Source organism: Lepidochelys olivacea, assembly GCF_965140295.1.
Source record: "Lepidochelys olivacea isolate rLepOli2 genome assembly, chromosome: 4".
Lineage (NCBI taxonomy): Eukaryota > Metazoa > Chordata > Testudines > Cheloniidae > Lepidochelys > Lepidochelys olivacea.
Window position 1 is genome coordinate 146957986 of NC_140414.1, and position 18092 is coordinate 146976077.

At 50.4% G+C, this 18092-nt stretch overlaps 1 protein-coding gene across 1 annotated transcript; it reads left to right on the forward strand.

Moving 5' to 3' along the window:
• Positions 1-1146: 1146 nt before the first annotated feature.
• Positions 1147-16416, forward strand: TEX261 (testis expressed 261). The gene is made up of 6 exons (XM_084626768.1): positions 1147-1161; positions 5187-5266; positions 8265-8418; positions 13008-13075; positions 13984-14086; positions 14772-16416. Exons 2-6 carry the CDS (start codon positions 5258-5260, stop codon positions 14885-14887), a joined length of 450 nt encoding a protein of 149 aa, XP_084482894.1. The 5' UTR covers positions 1147-1161; positions 5187-5257; the 3' UTR covers positions 14888-16416.
• The last annotated feature ends 1676 nt before the right edge of the window (positions 16417-18092 follow it).

An 18092-nucleotide genomic window follows, 5' to 3' on the forward strand; every position in this document is an offset into this window, starting at 1 on the left:
TCCCCCAAACCCCCCGCCTGGCCCCCCCAAACCCCCCGGTCACCCTGGCCATCGGTGAGACCCCCCCCGGCCCCCCCGCCTGGCCCCCCCCAAACCCCCCGCCTGACCCCCCCAAACCCCCCCGGTCACCCTGGCCATCGGTGAACCCCCCCCGGCCCCCAACCCCCCCGCCTGGCCCCCCCAAACCCCCCCGTCACCCTGGCCATCGGTGAGACCCCCGCCCCCCCAACCCCCCCCGCCTGGCCCCCCAAACCCCCCCGGTCACCCTGGCCATCGGTGAGACCCCCCGGCCCCCCAACCCCCCCCCGCCTGGCCCCCCCAAACCCCCCCGGTCACCCTGGCCATCGGTGAGACCCCCCCCGGCCCCCCAACCCCCCCCGCCTGGCCCCCAAACCCCCCCGGTCACCCTGGCCATCGGTGAGACCCCCCTGGCCCCCCAAACCCCCCCGCCTGGCCCCCCCAAACCCCCCGGTCACCCTGGCCATCGGTGAGACCCCCCCCGCCCCCCCCAACCCCCCCCGCCTGGCCCCCCCAAACCCCCCCGGTCACCCTGGCCATCGGTGAGACCCCCCCGGCCCCCAAACCCCCCGCCTGGCCCCCCCAAACCCCCCCGGTCACCCTGGCCATCGGTGAGACCCCCCCGGCCCCCCAAACCCCCCCCGCCTGGCCCCCCCAAACCCCCCGCCTGGCCCCCCCAAACCCCCCGGTCACCCTGGCCATCGGTGAGACCCCTTCTCCGGCCCCCCGCCTGGCCCCCCCAAAATCCCCCCCCGGCCTACCCCCCCCAAACCCCCCGGTCACCCTGGCCATCGGTGAGACCCCCCCGGCCCCCCAACCCCCTCCCAAACCCCCCCGCCTGGCCCCCCCAAACCCCCGGTCACCCCTGGCCATCGGTGAGACCCCCCCCGGCCCCCCCGCCTGGCCCCCCCAAACCCCCCCGCCTGACCCCCCCAAACCCCCGGTCACCCCTGGCCATCGGTGAGACCCCCCGGTCCCCCAAACCCCCCCCGCCTGGCCCCCAAACCCCCCCCCGCCTGGCCCCCCAAACCCCCCCCCGCCCCCGGTCACCCTGGCCATCGGTGAGACCCCCCCCGGGCCCGGCTTCCCCCCTCCGGCTCCCCCGCCTGGCCCCCCCAAACCCCCTGGTCACCCTGGCCATCGGTGAGACCCCCCCGGGCCCGGCTTACCCCCCCCGGCCCCCCGCCTGGCCCCCCAACCCCCCCCCCCCCGTCTGACCCCCCCGGTCACCCTGGCCATCGGTGAGACTCCCCCGGGCCCGGCTTCCCCCCTCCGGCCCCCCGCCTGGCCCCCCCAAACCCCCCCACCTGGCCCCCCTGGTCAACCTGGCCATCGGTGAGACCCCCCCCGGGCCGGCTTACCCCCCCCGGCCCCCCCGCCTGGCCCCCCCAAACCCCCCCGCCTGACCCCCCGGTCAACCTGGCCATCGGTGAGACCCCCCCCCCCCGGGCCGGCTTACCCCCCCCCCGCCTGGCCCCCCCCCGCCTGGCCATCGGTGAGACCCTCCCGCCCTGGCTTACCCCCTCGGGCCCCGCCTGACCCCCCCCCCCGGTCACCTTGGCCATTGTTGAGACCCCCCCGGCCCCGCCCACCTGACCCCCCCCCGAACCGTCCCGTCCCCTCCACCTGCGGGATCGACCCGCTACGCCCGTTCCTCGCCCACCCGCTACGCCCCTGCCTCCCCATCTTAACCGGCGGGCTCCTCGGGAGGGCTGTGCAATGGGGGGCTGCAGAGATGGGGGCGAGTCGGGGATGCGCGGGGGGGGGGGGGGCTGGCTGTAGATGTCCTTGTTTTGGGGTGGGCTGCTGGAAAGGCTCCCGGTGCTGGGGTGGGGACGGTGGACCAGGCTGGGTGCGGGGGGTCCCCTGCAGGTGGTCAGGGCAGCGGCTGATCCCGGTTCCAGATCGCCTGGGCTGTGCCGTGCTCTTGGGGCTATTGCTCCTGTTCCGCGAGGGCAGCTCCCCCATCACGACCCCCTCTGCCTCTGGCCGCACCCCTCGGAGCAGCCCCTTCGTCCTGAGGTGCGGAGTCAACGCCCTCTCGCCCGCTGGGTGGTTCCCCGTGCCGGCCGCGAGGCAGGTTGGCACACAGTGTAATGGGTCACCTGCGCTATGTTTGCTGTACGGGTACTGCAGCCGCGCCTGTGTCTAGGGCTTGGCACGTTCGCCCTGCTCACATGAAGCCCAAGGTGGCAACTCCGAGCGATTTCCAGGGAGCCACAGTGTTAGAACCGACGTTTCCCAAGGCCGCCCGGAGACGGGAACAATCATGCTTCCCATGTCCGAGGGCCCCGGGATGTGCTTTTCTCCCGGCTGCAGCTCTGTCTGCAAACCACTGCCTGGTTCAAAGGGGAGCTGAAAAATACCAACAGGCCACAGGGTGGCTAAAGGAACCACCGAAAATATAGGAGGCAGAAGACTAGACAAAGCAACAGGGATTTTATTGTTGGGACCAGCCCTGCCCTGGTCGGGGTGGAACTGGCTGCTATAACAGGCCGTTTCCATCTCTCATCTCTGTGATTATCTGGTGTGTTGGCCCCATGTTTTGCTATATTTGCAGCAGTTTTGTTCCTTATAGAGTGTAAGCTCTCTGGAGCAGGGACCTTTTCTGCTTATGTGTTTGTCCTGTGCCTGCCGTAAGTGGGCCCCACTCTGATTGTGCCCAATGATTGCGACTATACTAAATAATGACACTAATTGCTCTCTATAACCTTTCATCTGAAAGCGTTTAGGGATCATGCCTGGGTGGATTTGATTTAAATCACGAGTCAGGGAGACTCTATTTAATCATGGATTTCTACATAAAAGTGCATTCTGGTTGGTTGTTATACCCTTCATACATATTCCTCACAACTCAGAGACAGACGTAGGTTTCATTTTTAGAAGGTACATGCTATACATTTTTTAAGTGATTTATTCTGAAAACTTTTCAGATGAGTTTTACAGCTATATCCGAAAATGAATTATTGTTTGGTTATTTCATTTACCAAAGGTAATTGAAGCAGATAGTTCACCTCCCAATGACTTCATAAGTATCTCCAATTCAAGAGGTTAATCATTAATAGTTGGAGGATTTTCTTGCCAGGCTCTATTCGGAGGAGAACATCTCCCGACAGATATTTAAATTGTTTTATTTACCTAAAACAACAGCATTATGTATTCTGGATTTTTTTCTTCAACAGCAAATTGACAATATATTAACAAAACAAGCATATGCATTTCTGAATTGACATTAAAGTTTTTTAAAATCAGGTTTGTTTTTGTTAAAACTGTTTTTAACTAAAATAATTAAATGAAATATTTAAAAAAATAAATAAATTGGCTTTGTCAGCCAGGTCAACATGAATATTAACTTAAACTATTGGCTTCTGCAGCTAACTCAGTCGTCTTCACCTTCTTTTTCCTGTTTGTTCATAATCTGGAAAAATAAAACTAGCTTCCCTGCTTTTTCAGGTCCCAAACAATTTCTCAATTTGGAATGAATTAGTCCAAAGGAAGAAAATATTCTTTCTACACTGGCAGAAGAAGCTACTGCTGTTACTGTTGAAGTGATAATCTCACTTTTTTTCTGAATCCAAGTGCTTAAGTGACTTCCAGCAGTTCACTAGTGTGACTTTCTTTAAAACATCATCAGCAAATATAAATTTCTTCAGTGGTTCTTATTCCCAAACTGGATCTCTTTTACAGCCTGCTGCTATTATAGGTTTTTCCCTTCTAGTGAGAGAATGGTATGGTAGATCTCAAATCAATGAAGGCTACACTCAGAAAGACCTCAAGAATTCTGGAATATGCTGCTCAAACAGTTTCACTTTTGTTTCTACTGCTTGTCCCTCCCTTCTCGCATTTGTCTCCAGACTTCTTCTCCTTGTACAGATCTATTCTGCCCCCAACAATCTTCTATTCATTGAACTTTCTGAAACTTTGCACTTTTAGAGAGGTATAAGGGATTGACTCTGTGTACACAGATTTGCAGAGGGACAATAGGGTTGAGGTCTGTTAAGGTCTGTTATTTCCCACCTATACTTTATTTATTTATTTAAAAACATTTTTGCTGTTAACAAGCATGTTGTCTCTGGAGACATAAATACACAGTCTGAGAACTGCAAAACTAAGCATCTCTGATGGTATCATCTAGACTGAGCACAGAGTCCCATTGAGTAGATAGAAAGATTAACCTGAATAATCTATACAGAAGCCCCTGAAACCCCATAAAATCAGGTCCCTAATCCATGAACTATTGGAACTCATTGACAAAACTTTTGTAAAATATTACGTGAATATATTGTCTCATATTATAGAATTAGAATTTATAATCCCTATTCCGTGATGAGATATCTTTGAGCTATAATGTATCTTAAAATGACCTTTAGATAGGTTTTTTCCTCAAAAAGCATTTTATCAAAAAAATCCAATTTAAATTAAAAAAATATGGTTTTTTGGGGGATTTAAAAAAATAATAATTGATTTTTATCTACCCTGGATCATGCTTCCCCCATCATTGAAATGCATCCACCTCTGGAGTGGAAGGCAAGCAGCTGTTTAACAGTGCCCAATGACATCGCTCAACAGTTTAGATGGGGTCTGAAGAAACTGCAAGGTAGCTGTAACTATGATCATTGGTATTGATTGGCTGCAAATTGCAGGCACGCCTAGTCTATGCTTAAAATCCTATTTGGGTTGCTCTGTCCTTATTTCCCCACCTGCTTGTAAATTGTTCCACCCATCTGGTGCGTCTTGCCTTTAGGTTGTAAACTCTTAGGGCAGGGATTGTCATCTGTGCAGTACCTCACAACGGGCTGATCACTACCGACTTCAAGCCCATCAGGTCCAAGTCACCCCGCAGTAACGTCGTAGCTGTTTTTCCTGGGTGCGCAGCTCCAGCTTTTCAAATGAAGTCAACTGCTCAGCACCCGTGAAAACCAGGCCAATGTGACTCAAGTTGGGGAGCCAAAAATGGAGGCCCCTCGAATTGGAGCCCGGCTCTGAAAGTCCAGGCCGCTGCATCTTGGAAACGGCTGCAAGGCTTCCAGTGCTTTTGGAGTTTGTGAATGTGAATCTGTGCAGCCAAAATCCACTTGAAATGACCAGTCTAATTTGCATGAGCACTTTCTGGCTGTGAGCTGCAGTGAGAGTCTGAGCCTGAAATAACCCCTTTGCTTCCCTTCTAGCCGCTGGCCTCTACTATCTGGCGGAGCTAATAGAAGAATACACTGTAGCTACTAGCAGAATAATCAAATACATGATCTGGGTAAGTCTCTGGCTGTTTGTGTTCATAACAGTCCTGCGGTGGCGGGGAGGTAGATTAGATGATCTTTGATGACCACTTAGACACGTACTACCCCATGAACCTTTACTAGTACAAGTCTCCTCTCAGTTAGCCTGTGAAAGCCAGGCAGGAAAGTCAGTTAGCCTGTGAAAGCCGATGGCTCTTGGAAGCACCAGCCCACAAAACGAACTGTTCCCAGTGAGTGCCTAGAATGGGTAAGCAAAGAGGATCATGAATGTACAGTAACTCCTCACTTAACGTCCTCCTGCTTAACATTGTTTCGTTGTTACATTGCTGCTCAATTAGGGAACATGCTCGTTTAAAGTTATGCAATGCTCCCTTATAACGTTGTTTGGCTGCCTGCTCTGTCCACTGCATGTAAGATTTTGTGGACGAGCAGCGACTTTACAAGGGAGCATTTCACAAGTTCCTCTTCTCCACCTCCTCCCCCTCCCTCCCAGCGCTTCCCCCATCGCTGTTTGGCGGCGCTTAGGACTTTCTGGGAAGGAGGGGTAGGATTGGGGAAGTGTCCCCACTCCTCCCCCTCCCTCCCAGAAAGTCCTAAGCCTGCCAAACAGCTGTTTGGTGGCAGGGAAGTGCTGGGAGGGAGGGGGAAGGAGTGGGGAAGCGCTGCGTCTCTGCTCCTCCCCCTCCCTCCCAGAAAGTCCTAAGCGTGAAGCACTGGGAGGGAGGGGGAGAAGTGGGAAACCACCATGTCTCCACTCCTCCCCCTCCCTCCCAAAAGTCCTAAGCCTGCCAAACAGCTGTTTGGCGGCGCTTAGGACTTTCTGGGGGCGGGGAAGGAGCAGGGATGTGGCGTGCTCCTGAGAGGAGGCGGAGTGGAGGTGGGAAGAGGTGGGCCTGGGGTGGAGCGAGGACGGGAAGAGGCGGGTGTGGAGCATTCTCGGCGCCTGTTCTTCTCCGGGTAAGCTGCCACTGTTGCTGCGAAGGTGCTTCTTAGCGTCCTTGCCTGCAGCGGGCTGTGCCTGGGTGGGGTAAGCCAGGGGCACTTCCCAACCACAGTACATTACTGTACAGTATATAATGCCTTTTGTCTGCCCCGCAAAAATTTCTTTGGAACCTAACCCCCCGCATTTACATTCAATCTTATGGGAAAATTGGATTTGTTTAACATCGTTTCACTTAAAGTTGCATTTTTCAGGAACTCAACTGCAACGTTAAGTGAGGAGTTACTGTAAAAAACAAGGGGCGCTGGATGGTCAGGGATTTGCCTGCCACAAAACGTCAGCTTGCGGAACGGCCAGCTGTGGAGTGCAGCCAACCTCCTCATGGAGAGAACTGCACAACTCTGCCTTCCTCTCTCCTCCTGGGGTTGCTGAGGTGGTTGGAAGGGAGGGGCCATGCTCCCTGCTTTCCAGGCTGCCTGTGGAGGGAACAGAAACTTGGGGACTCTCTGCATCAGGGCTAGCCATGGGGAGAAAATAGCAATGGCTTGTGGCAGCTCCCTGAGCAGACAGCCTCCAGCTCCACTCCTCCTGGAGAGATGGAGGGCATTAACACTCCCAAACCCCCTGCAAGACAGCTTTTATCCCCAGATGGGGAAACTGAGGCAAAGATACCAAGTGACTCATCCAAGTGTCACAAGGAGCTGGGATTAGAATTTGGTAATTCCTGGCTCCCAGTCCCATGATAGTGCCGCTAGGCTGGGATGGAAGGTACGAGGGTGGGTTGCAATGGATGTATGTGTTTTAAATGGTTAAGCAACCCAGTTGCTGAGCCTGTTTCAGACATCTCAGCGAAGGCTGAAGGAACTGGGTATGTTTGGTTTGGAAAAGAGACTACGGGGGGACATGACAGCAGTCTTCAAACATCTGAAAGGCTGCCGTAAAAGGATGAAGAAAAGTTGTTCTCTCTTGCCACAGATGGCTGGACAAGAGGCGATGGGTTCAAACTACAGCACAGCAGATTCAGATTAAATCTCAGGACAAACTTCCCAACTGTAAGAGCAGTAGGACAATGGAACAGATGCCTAGGGGGGTTGTGGAAGCTCCTTCACTGGAGGCTGGAGCCATCTGTCTGGGATGGGTCAGACACAACAAATCCTGCATCTTGCCAGGGGCTAGGCTAGATGACCCTTGTGGTCCCTTCTGACCCTGAGGTTGTATGATTCTATGAAAAATCACACCTCTTATACAGCCCTTTTCATCCGTAGATCTCAAAGCACTTTACAAAGGAGGTCAGTCATTAGCCCCATTTTACAGATGGGGAATCTGAGTCACAGAGTGGGCAAAGGACTTGCCTAAAGTCACCCATAGACCAGCGGCAGAGTCAGAACTAGAACACAGGTCTCCTGAGGTCCCAGTCCTGTGCTCTATCCATTAGACCATGCTGCTCAGCAGATGCTGCCTTACAGATGAGTGGCGGAGGGCTTCTGACTCCTGCCTCCAGGGAAGGTGCTTCTGAGGCACTGTGCCCCTAGAGAAACTCCCTTTGCTTGGCTGATCCCCTGGGGCAGGACTGAAAGGGACCTCTGAGTCCATGCATCCTGACCTCTTAAGTGGAGGAGCAGAGCCTGCATGTCAGAGGGGAGAGGGGCGATTTAGAGAGCCGCTCCAAAAGGCCTTCAAGGTGGGGATCAGTGAGGGGCGGGAACATCACAAGTCTCCTCGGCAGTGTAAGATCACTGATACTTGCAGCAGTAAAAACTTAGTGTGATCTGAAGATGCCGTGAGACATACTGGAGACAGACTCATAGTCCAATAGGGTTTAAGGCCAGAACGGACCATTAGCTCTGGCCTGATCTGTAAGTAATAGGCCATCAGATGTCACCCAGATATCCACAGACATGTTGTAGAGCAACCACAGGTCACACAGCTGTCTCTGGGCCTGGCCTCGGATGATCTGAGCACTCGCAACTCCCCCTGCTTGCCGGGAGGGAGTCGGGGGGGGCACAGAGCCTGTTGGTGTACGTGATAGAGAGGCTGGATTAACTGTGGGCTGGGGTGTTTCTCTCTTTCAGTTCTCGACAGCGGTGCTCGTAGGCCTGTACCTCTTTGAACGCTTTCCTGGCTTCATGGTGGGTGTGGGCCTCTTCACCAACCTGGTCTATTTCGGCCTGCTGCAGACGTTCCCTTTCATCATGCTGACATCGCCAAACTTCATACTGTCGTGTGGTGAGTGGCTGCCTTTGGGGAGCAGGGGGATTGCACCTCAGTCCATTCATCTCAGTGTGCCGCTGGGGTTTGCCGCAGAGGGGACAGGCATTTGAGAGGGCAGCGGGAGACCACCTCAAGAGCTTCTGCCACCTCCACCATAGGTTCAGCTGTGACTCTGGGCCAGCTAGTCCCAGACGTTTGAGTCTCTTGCAACATCCTGCGGCATTAGCAAGTACGGCGCTAATCGAGTGTGTTGAACTTGGTTCATCACCGAGCATCTGGGGATTATGAAGCACAGGCAGAGGTGGATAGCCAGTGGCAAAGCCGGGAACAGAACACAGATCTACTGGCTTTCAGTCCTGTGTCTTACCCTCAAGTCCCATCTCTTTCAGTCCTGTGTCTTACCCTCAAGTCCCATCTCTTTCAGTCCCGTGTCTTACCCTCAGTGGCCGTCAAAAAAGCGAACAGAATGTTGGGAATCATTAAGAAAGGGATAGAGAATAAGACAGAAAATATCATCTTGCCTCTATATAAATCCATGGTACACCCACATCTGGAACACTGTGTGCAGATCTGTCTGCCCCATCTCAAAAAAGATCTATTGGAATTGGAAAAGGTCAGAAAAGGGCAACAAAAATGATTGGGGGTATGGAACGGCTGCCGTATGAGGAGAGATTAATAAGACTGGGACTTTTCAGCTTGGAAAAGAGGCGACTAAGGTGGGAGATGGTTGAGGTCTATATGTTCATGAGTGGTGTGGAGAAAGTAAATAAGGAAGTGTTGTTTACTCCTCATAACACAAGAACTAGGTGGTCACCAAATGAAATTAATAGGCATCAGGTTTAAAACACACAAAAGGAAGTGTTTCTTCACACAACGCACAATCTGCCTGTGAAACTCTTTGCCAGAGGATGTTGTGAAGGCCAAGACTATAACAGGGTTCAAAAAAGAACTAGATAAGTTCATGGAGGATATGTCCATCAATGGCTATTATCCGGGATGGGCAGGGATGGTGTCCCTAGCCTCTGTTTGCCAGAAGCTGGGAATGGGCGACAGGGGAAGGATCACTTGATGATTCCCTGTTCTGTTCATTCCCTCTGGGGCACCTGGCATGGGCAGCTGTCAGAAGACAGGAGACTGGGCTAGATGGACCTTTGGTCTGACCCAGTCTGGCTGTTCCTATGTTCAAGTTTGTTCTTCCTTCCTGGAGTAACTTGCCCAGAGTTACATAGTACTGCGCTTGTAGGAGATGCTGTTTTATACTTAAGGATCAAAATTCCTGGTGCTCATCAGGTGCTCTGTGGGAGGTATATTTGATAAAAGGCAAATATATTTTTAAAAGCAGACTGGAAAAGTTTTGGAAGAGAATGTGGACTAGGATAGTGCGCGTGCTTTTATAGCCGTGCCAGGAGAGACTGTATAAACCCCATCACTCCTGAATTTTTCCTACTCTGTAAAATACACCCCATGTGGTTGTTAGGGGCCGACGATAAAAAGGAAAGGAATATGGAGAAGTCTCTTAGGCCCGGGATTAGGATTCTATGTGGGAATTTAAAAGAAATCATTTGAGAGAATCGTACAGGAAAAGAAATGGCTCACTGAATTTAAATCAGGGGGTGTTAACGTTTGGATTTCAACATTCCTTGTGCTGTGGGCTACCCCAGCTTTACAGCCTCCTGGGTTCTATTCCCAGCACTGCTACAGGCTTCCTGAGTGATCTTGGGCAAGTCCTTTGCCATCTGTTCCTCAGGCTCCCCATCTGGGCATGGGAACATTTCTTTGCCTCCCGGAGGGCTGGTTAGAAGGTTCTTTGAGATGCTCAGGTGGAAGATGCTGTTGATGGGCCAAGTTGTATGATTAATAAGTGTCCTGCTAGCACGGGAGAAAGCAAAACTGACCAGTTAGTTTCCTGTCCAGTCTGAGTGAAATACAAGGAAAGGGAAACAGGCAGCCTCACTGAGGAATGATAAATTCAGATGGTTAAAATGAATTTAGTCTAATAATCCAAGCTGTTAGTAATGCAGGTAAAGGATTTTTAACCTGGCTTTGTTCTTGGACTAAAAAGAAAGTTAAGCAAATTCTCATTATTAATATTTATTATTTGCATTACTATTGCATCTAGGTATGGACTGGCCTGGTGTGGGTCACAGCTGAGAGTGCCAAATTCAGGACAAACTGATAAAGATAGGGCAGATGCACCCCAAACTGGTGGCGAATCTAACATTAGATTCACCAAACCAGTAACAAAATGAGCTTCTATATCACCATGCTGGTTAACAAGAAGCTAAAACACACTCCCCTAGGAAATCCAGCCCTTATCCCCACCCAGACATCTGGTCTTTATGATGAGAGGTTACTGAAAACCAGATTCATTGTACGTAAAGTTCTTCCAATCCGAAAGGATCAGCCACTTCTCCTGGTCAATATCTAACTCAGATCTTACCCCAAAATCACACTGATGCCAATCCTTTTGTAACTAAAAACTAAAGGTTTAATAACATAAAAAGAAAAGAAGAGAGCTGTTAAATGGTTAAAAGAGTCATATACATTACAAGTGATTTCCAGTGTCTGTAACTCAGGATCATAGCGGTGATGTTCAATCTGCTGGCTTGTAATAAATCTCTCTGGTTCACCCAAGCAGGTAGAGGGTCATTCGGTCCTTTGTTCCAAGCTTCCCTAGAAAAATCACACTACAGAGATGGGAAACAGGCAGGAAAACAAAGCAGTGATTGCGCAGCTTCCAATTGCTAGCTCAGCTCATGTGCATGGGAAATTACTGGCCAGTATGGAACACAGGCTCACATGGGCATGGAAAGTCACTGTAAAAGATGGAGTCTTAGATCACATGTCCTCCTCACGTGTCCTTACACGCTTTGCTGAATCAGAGGGGTAGCCATCGGCTCCACACTGAGGCATCCCCAGGAAGGGCTCTCTGAAGAGCTGAGGCCTTTCCATGACCGACCAACCACCGATGGCTAGTCTGAATGTAAATTGGGCTGGGGGTATCACCCACAAGCACAACATATGTCTGAGATACAAATACACAGCAAACATTTATAACGTCCGATGCAAAGATGATACATGCATATAAACAGGATCGTCATACTTAGCAGATTGCAGCTTTTCCATTGATACCTTACATGTTGTGCTTGGTATCGGATTTATTGCCGTTGTGCAACAGTAGTGATACATTAGTGATTGTAATAGTAGTGTGCCCCTGGTTATCGTTCTGTCTACACAACATCACACTAGGAACCCCCAGTCATGGACCAGGGCCCCATTGTGCCAGGTGCTGTACAGACACAACAAAAAGGCAGTCCTTGTCCTAGGGAGCTTACCACAACCTATAAGAGACATTAGACAGAGATGGGACCACTTGGAAACAATGGGGCAGTGCTGAGCTGTGGTCTTAGCACATCAGCTCCCTGGTTTGACCCTTTACTTCATACACTGTGCTTCCTAGAAGCTATACAGGTATGAAGCTGCAGCTACGGTGTTGCCTTACTGCACTTGTCTGATATGCTGGGACAAGCTTCATCTAGGTAAGGTACTGCACTAGCTGGACCATTGGTGTCTCGGCAGCTGTGTAGTTTTAAATGATTTCAGTCGCACTGAATTATTTAAATGACTCCTGACATGACCTCTCGGAGTGCCTGTGTATGCTCTGGAGAGCTCTGTGTAGAGGACTTAAAAAAAACCCTTTAGTTCTAAATGATTTTTAGTGACGCTTTATGTGTCTAATGTGAGTCTGTTTGCTTCCTGAACAGGAGAGTAGCTCTCCACTGGCATGTCATCCGGAGCTTGGCATTCCAGGTGTCCTGCAAGCCAAACCACCTCGTGGTTGGATCCGCTCAGATCTCTGTGTGTGTACAGGATGGGGTCGGGTCTGTTCTTGCCTAGGAGATCTCCACGGGACTGTAGGAAGTGGCGTTGGTGCTCCAGAAGGTGGAGTTGCTACTCTCTCAGTTCTGGAGCAGTGCTCAGGCATGGCGCTAGGGGGCGCTGTGCTGTTGGCAGTGCTCTCTTTTGAACAAGACATAAAACCAAGTTCTGACCCCTCCCGGCTCTTAAAAAGCCGATGACGCTTCTTGCAAGAGCTAGAGGTGTTAAACCCTCTTTCCTAGCCACCCTCCAACTTGGGCTGCTATCTGCCCCACTTAAAACTCCCCTTGTGCAGCAGCAGTAGTTGGACATGACGTTCTTCGCTTCCTGTCTTCAACTGTTGTGTGGCCTTATGGGCACTAGACTCCTCCTCCTGGCATTCCCCAACAGAGAAGTGTGCCACTTATTGCATGTGACAACAGGCAAAGAACTCAGGAGTCCTAGCTCTCTGCTCTGGCCACTTGAACTGCACTCCCTTTGTCATCAGAGAGATTTGTGTTGTGACGAGAGGGGTTATTCTGGCGGTAGTAAGATACTGACTTTGTGTTGGATCCGTTGCTGGGGGCAAAGTAAGGGTATGATTGTATTTCAGATGGCTTTTATACTGCCGTTTTCCAGGGCCCTACGGTGAGGGAAGGTGCCTCACTTCAGTGAGCCTGCAAAATAGGCGGGGTGATGGGTATTGCTTTAAATCTGGCAATTCACTCTCTCCTTTCCTTTGGCAGTGCTGGTTATATTGAACCACTACTTAGCGTTCCAGTACTTTGCTGAAGAGTATTACCCATTCTCAGAGGTAAGAGAGAAGCATCCATTTGGGAGAAGCATCTCTTTAAGTCTCTTTATAGACTTTTGAGCTGAGTGGAGTGGAGTGCTGGTGGGAGGAGAGGAGAAGATGAGGGAGTTCAGAGGTCACCTGCCAAAGAAAAATAGCTGTCCCCAATTTGGGGGCTTCCCCTCCTTAGTTAAAGATGCCCTGACAGTGTTTTCTCTCAGGACTTCTCCCAAGTATTTTTTTCTGCTTGTTTTTTCCATATCAAGAATGTCAAGTCTTCTCTTTCAGGTTTTTGCAAGAGGACTCTCTGGAGGATCCAAAAATGTGGATTTTGTGCTTTCTCAGCCTAAATAAAGGGGCGAGGTGTTGAATCCTTCACAGAGCCTTTCTCCCAAGTGTTTTGAGTCAAATAGGGGTTAACAAAAGACAAACCGAAGAGTTTTAAACAGTCAGAATAAAAATCCCTTCCCCTCTGGTGCAATCTGGTTTCACTATCTTGGTGTCTCCGGCACGAAACCTCCCGGTTCACCAGACATCCTAGAATATTCTGGGGTAGAGAAGACCTGAATTTAACCCAGTGGTTTCTACACAGCTAAATAAAGATGTGTGCATGCTAGTTATGGCCAGAGGGTTATTGTGGAGATCTAGTGGAGAGCCAGGCTCCATGTGGTTCTGAGCACCTCGGAGAGCTGTTACCTTCTCGTCTGGTCTGTCTTCAGCTTTGTCCATATTTGAAATGCCATTTTTGCCATCCTTGGATTTGACTACCAAGACGCTGCTAGTTTGTGGGCTTCTGCCCCAGGAGAAATGTCAGTCTGGAAACATAGTGGTTGGGTAACTGACGTTTCTGGATTGTTAGCTGCAGCAGTGAGTCTGTTGTGATTTGATGGTAGCTTGGTCTCTCACTGCCTCTCATATTTCACCTGCAGGTTCTTGCCTACTTCACGTTCTGCCTGTGGTTAATTCCCTTTGCATTTTTTGTGTCCTTGTCGGCTGGAGAGAACGTCCTGCCTTCTACGGTGCAGCCTGGAGGTGTGTGGCTTTGATGTTCTGGGAACCAGCAGGAGCACATGCTCAGCTCTTACAGCAGCAGTGTTTTACACTGCTCCCCCTCCCCCCGGCCCCAGAGGGCCTGGCTTGTGGAGACCACAGATCCCACTTGATCTGACGGGCTAGACAGTGGGGTGGAAGGCAGTTAAAACCGGGCCGGATGTATGCTTAGAAAACCTGCTAAGGAGCGGCCTTGCAGTGCCAGCAGTCCTGCGTCTGGTCTTTGGGCACTAGTCTAGGGCTTGGGAGACCTGGGTTCACTTGTGTGTTCACAAACTTCCTGTGTGACCTTGTCCAGCCATTTAGCTTCTCTTGTGCCTGGGTGCCCCATCTGTAAAATGGGGATATTTCCCCGCCTCACGGGGGCGTTGTGAGGATAAATACACGAAAGACTGTGGAGCACTTTGAGATCTGCTGATGAAGAGCTCTGTAAGAGCCAGGTATTCTTATTCCATCTTCTGAAATGTAGCTGTATTAGATACCCCTGGGTATCTAACAAGTAGCTGTTGTTGCTTCCAGTTGGGCAAAACTTGGGCATCCAGCAGAAGCGATCTAAGACTTTAAAGGGGACTCTTCTTTTCCCAAGCCTGAATGCTTCTTCATAGAGGTAGTGGTGCAATATTTGGTGGGTTTTGATCTTATTGGCCTGCGCTCCCTGTCTCCACAGATGACGTGGTATCGAACTACTTCACCAAGGGGAAGAGGGGTAAGCGCTCTGGCATCCTCATCATCTTCTCCTTCATCAAGGAGGCCATCCTGCCCAGTCGACAAAAGATGTATTGACCCCCTGCGGACGGCATGAACTGTGACAAAGCCGAAGGGAAGACCCCAGCTGGATGTGGACGGCAGCGCTGTCCCTGGGTCTCCAGTGAACCCCGCTCCTCCACTTCTCTCCAAGGGGTTTTGTCAGGAATGTATAATCTGTGCAACGGCCAGAGGCAGCTGCCATGTCCAACATGTGCGCTTAATGCCTCAGTTAGTGCAAATGCAGGAGGCTGCCTTTTTATACGTCTCCGATCATCCCCCGGGACTTGCTGACAAGGAGGCGGTTCTGTTCAAATTGCGTTTCAGGAGGGCGGCAGCCTCCGCGAACCATGTATTGCGTTCAGAGACCATGACGTGAGGCCATGCCGTCTGTTCCTCTTTAAAGCCAAAAGCCGCCGTAGGGCGCAGGGTGTCCGAGAACAGGAGGAACACACGCAGTGTCTACCTGAGGTTTGCAGACAGCCACGGTTTCAAAAAATAACCGAACTCCTGAATTCCAAAACGTGTCTGTCTGGAAACTTGCCAGGGATGGAGAAGAGCAGGTGACGCGGCTCGCTCGCTCGCTGGTTGCAAAATGCATATCCGTGATCCGGGCACAGAGGCCGAGACCACAGTGTGTCTGTGAGCCTGGCGAGCGCTGATGCATTCTGCTCCTGCGGCTTTTAAAGGTGACTTGCCAGGGATAAAAATGGGACAGGTTCCTCTTTTGCTGCTTTATGATGATGATTAAAGATGGCCTAAGGGGGTGTTTTATATAATTTTTTTTCTGTTTGTTTTAACCTAAGACATTTCAACTTTTGTTTTCCCTGGGTTTGCTAGAAGTCTTGTTGGAGGCTCAGAAGTGGCGTGTAGGCTTCCTCAACTTTCAATTTAAGGTTGTTGACTCTTTCACAAAAAGAGCTCTTCCTCTCACTGTGTTAGCCAGTTGAGCTAAATTGGTGTTGACAAAACCAGAGAGCCCAGCGTTCAGAACTGTGAATAACAATCGCGTCCCTTCTTCTTCAGGTTTCACTTACACGGCATCTCCAATGCCGTACAGTTCTCCAGCCATCCATAGAGTCTTCTGGTGGGGAAAAAAAGGGTTTGACAAACCCTGAATGTTCAATGAGAGCAAGGGGAAAAACTTGTAGGTGTTTTTCATGTATAATAAAGAAGCAAAACCAGGGCCCAACCCATTTTTGCCCCTTTGCTGGTCACCTTTAACCGTTGTGCCAGGAATAGAGATGTTTTCATTAAGGTGGTACCACATTTGGAATTGGGAGTTCTGCCACCAGGCAGCGTCTACTCATCATTTGGAAAGGGTTTATGAAGATTCCATGAGGCATGTGTCTATCCTCTCATGGGCCAGCTCTGGGTGAGGGCCACTGAGAGCTGTTGAAATCTATCCTGTGTATTGGGAAGAGCCTGGAAACCGCAGGCTTTGACTGTGGGATCCTATGATAATATCTGTCATTCTCATGCTTAATTTAATGGCAGTGTGATTTCTGTTCAAGTACCAATTCTCTCTTTTAATAAAGGTTCTAGATGCAGTTTGCCTTATGATCAAAGGAGCTGAAATTTGCTGTCTCCCTCTTGGCACTTCACCAAAATCATAATTTACTGGTTAAAGGGGAGGCTTTTCAAGCCGTGAAGCAGTCCCATGCTCCTAGTTTTAAGAGGGCTACAGGTCATGTCTGTATGATTTGTATAGCACCAAATATGATCTATACAGCACTTGGCTAACCCTGCATCAAAGAGCTAAACACGTACGGCCCAGATTCTATAACACTTTTAAAAGCATGTTGAAGAACTGGAGAGGGTGCAGGGAAGAGCCACACATGACTCGAGGGCTGGAGAGAATGCCGCACGATAAGAGATTTAAGGAACACCTCCGTTGGGTGTATCAAAGAGATTGAGGAGACTTGGTTACAGTTATTTAGTACCGTAGCACCGAGGAGTGCTAGCCACAGCCCAGGACCCTGCCGTGTATCAGTACCTTCACGGGGAGAGAATACTGGGAACTAACAGGCTCTTTAATCTAGCAGAGAAAGACAGAACAAGAACCAATGCCTGGAAGTTAAAGCCTGACAAATTCCAGTGGGAAATAAGGTGCAAACTGGGGGAGGGAAAGTGATTAACTTTCAGTATAAACTCTCAGGGGAAGTGGTGGATTCTCCACCTCTTGATGGCTAAATCCAGCTTGGCGGGCTTTCTGGAAGATGCTCCAGCCAAGCACAAGTTATTAGGAGGTCAGATTAGGTGATCTAATGGTTCCTTCTGGCCTTAAAATTTGTTAACTGGATCCAAGCAGGTGAACTCACATGGTGTGTAAAGGTCCATTGACTTCAGCTGGGCTTATGTGGGCACAGGGTCTATCCACATGGATCCACCTGCAAAGCCTGGCCCTAAACAGCTAAAATGCAGGGGGAAAGGTGCTGATGTTCTTAATTAATGCTGATCTAGACAGTTCTTGGGCTGACTTAACTATTGGTTTAGAAACTGATACAGTTTCATCAGCACAAGCCCTTAGGGTGGATGGATTTATACCGCTATAAAGGTGCTGGTCTACTCACAAGAATCTGCTATACTGATAAACACTGTTACTCTGCATCCATACTTGGGAGTTGCATTGATTCAATTGTTTCTGTCTCTTATCTGGTGATATGGTTAAATCTGCACAAAAGATGCATGAATTAGCCCTGCCACCCGAATGCAGAGCTTAAACACTGAAGAGCAAAATGAGGAAGCACCTCTACAGGACAGGGTGTGAAGAACTCCTGGGTTCTGACTTTGACTCTGGGGGCTTGAGCAAGGCATGTGCTCTTTGCCTCAGTTTACCCATCTCAAATTTGTGGACTGTTCTTTCATATTTATTCAATAATCTCCATGTTTAATTTGGATGAAGCTGCTGTAGGGATCTTATTGCAGAAGCTAGGTTCAGCTTGCAGTGAAGTACATGGTGGGGGAAAGATGGGACTCTGGTCTACTTTTTTGACAAGGCAAGAACTGGCTAGTGTGTTTGCCCAACTGTCCAGGCTACCCTGTGTGAGGACCCGGTTATATCATTACAGTTACCAGGATAGTCATGAGCATAGTCCTGTAGGATCTCCCTCTTTCCCCCTCCCCTCTGTGGGGCAGGGGCTGATGTAACATATTTTGGGAGGCACAGTGGTGCTTGAATTTTATTCTCCACCTTGGTGTCCTGGAATAAATTGCCCAGGGAGGTTGTGGAATCTCTGTCGTT

Bases quoted from the DNA above. Each gene is read 5' to 3' on its own strand.
- TEX261 (XM_084626768.1), top strand. The intron at 8,419-13,007 runs GTGAGTGGCTGC...TTCCTTTGGCAG, and splicing joins AAACTTCATACTGTCGTGTG to TGCTGGTTATATTGAACCAC. The intron at 13,076-13,983 runs GTAAGAGAGAAG...TTTCACCTGCAG, and splicing joins AGTATTACCCATTCTCAGAG to GTTCTTGCCTACTTCACGTT.